General features: G+C 49.9%; 1 protein-coding gene across 1 annotated transcript; it reads right to left on the reverse strand.

The window, feature by feature from the left end:
- Nucleotides 1-418: 418 nt before the first annotated feature.
- Nucleotides 419-1,319, reverse strand: PTGER4 (prostaglandin E receptor 4 (subtype EP4); the record flags this gene model as incomplete). Its single annotated transcript, XM_009069340.1, has 1 exon — nucleotides 419-1,319. A coding segment is annotated over exon 1 (831 nt), but the record flags the coding sequence as incomplete, so codon positions are not given.
- Nucleotides 1,320-1,404: the final 85 nt, after the last annotated feature.

A 1,404-nucleotide genomic window follows, 5' to 3' on the forward strand; every position in this document is an offset into this window, starting at 1 on the left:
TTTCAGCAACAGCATGCATATTTTTAAAACACGCTAAACATCCAGAAAGGCAGGCCAGACCAAAACCTCACTCACCGCAAATGAATGTTGCAAGTGAACTTTAAAGTGCCTTTAGGTCTCAGTAGGATTTTACTATGTGGATTCTAGTTGAACAGTGGAACAGTTATAAATTTTAGGCACTGTATTTTAACCAATCAACGAGTCCAGGACTTGGGATAAACATGTTGCTTTTTGTGCAAATATAGATCTACTCCACTTTCTCTTACCACACATGTATGCTAACGGCCTGTGAGCTATTATAACAGTTTACAGCACCCGCTAAATAGGAATCTGTCCTACAAGGACAGCCTAAGGGAAAGAAAAAAAACTCCACAGTGTGAGCGACGGAATAGAAGAAAAGTTGCATGATTTTACTCACCACCAGAGGAATGGAGCAGATGACCACCACCAGGGAAGTGGCAATGAGCAGAATAACCATCTGGATCTCTGCTCCGGCCATCCGACGGAAGCTCCGGCGTCTGCGAAAGTCAGATAAACGGCTGGAGGTGGTGTCTGTCCCCAAGGACATGCGTCGCATGAACTGCCGGTGCATGCGAATGAGGGCTACACACACCAGGATGTTGCAGATCACAGTCACCATGATCAGGAAGGAGCTGAAGCCTGCATACATGTAGGAATATGCTGCATGGCTGGGCTTCTCTGCTCGCCAGTCTATGAAACACCAAGTGCAAGGGTATTGCAAGGTAGATTTGCTGAGCCCCATGCTGGGGAGAGCGCAGAACAGCACGTTGGAAGCGTAAATGGCAAACAGCGTGAGCCCTGCCAGCTTCTTGTCTACATAATGGTTGTAGAAATAGGCATGGTTGATGGCCAGGTACCTCTCTATAGACATGGCACAGATAATGCTGAGGCCAGAGAGTCCAAAGAAGAGGAGGATGAAGGAGCTGTACTCACACAGTGCATGTCCTCCCGGCCACTGGTTCTGCACGTAAGTGGCAATAGTGACTGGACTCACCAGGCAGGTCCCCAAGAGATCGGTGACTGCCAGCCCACAGACCAGCGTGTAGAAAGTGGTCTCCTTCTGCTCTTTCCGGGACTTGCATAGCACCACGATGGCTATGAGGTTGCCCACCACGCCGAAGATGAACATGACGGTGGGGATGGTGGGAGGCTTCCCACCCACGGCCCCGCCGGCCGTCCCGTTGGCAGAGGCATTCGCAGGTGTCACGGTGGTGGGGTCGAATGACATGATGCCCAGGCTGCAGCTGCTGAGTTGAGAGACGGCAAGATCGGGTCCGAAAAAGAAAAGCAGAATAAGGAGAGGGAGGGGTTGTTTAGTGCGAAAATAAAAATTCAAATGAGCGCGAAGTGAAGGAGGGGAAAAAAAACAAGTGGTGCGTTTCA

Source organism: Acanthisitta chloris, unplaced genomic scaffold (assembly GCF_000695815.1).
Source record: "Acanthisitta chloris isolate BGI_N310 unplaced genomic scaffold, ASM69581v1 Scaffold31882, whole genome shotgun sequence".
Classification (NCBI taxonomy): domain Eukaryota; kingdom Metazoa; phylum Chordata; class Aves; order Passeriformes; family Acanthisittidae; genus Acanthisitta; species Acanthisitta chloris.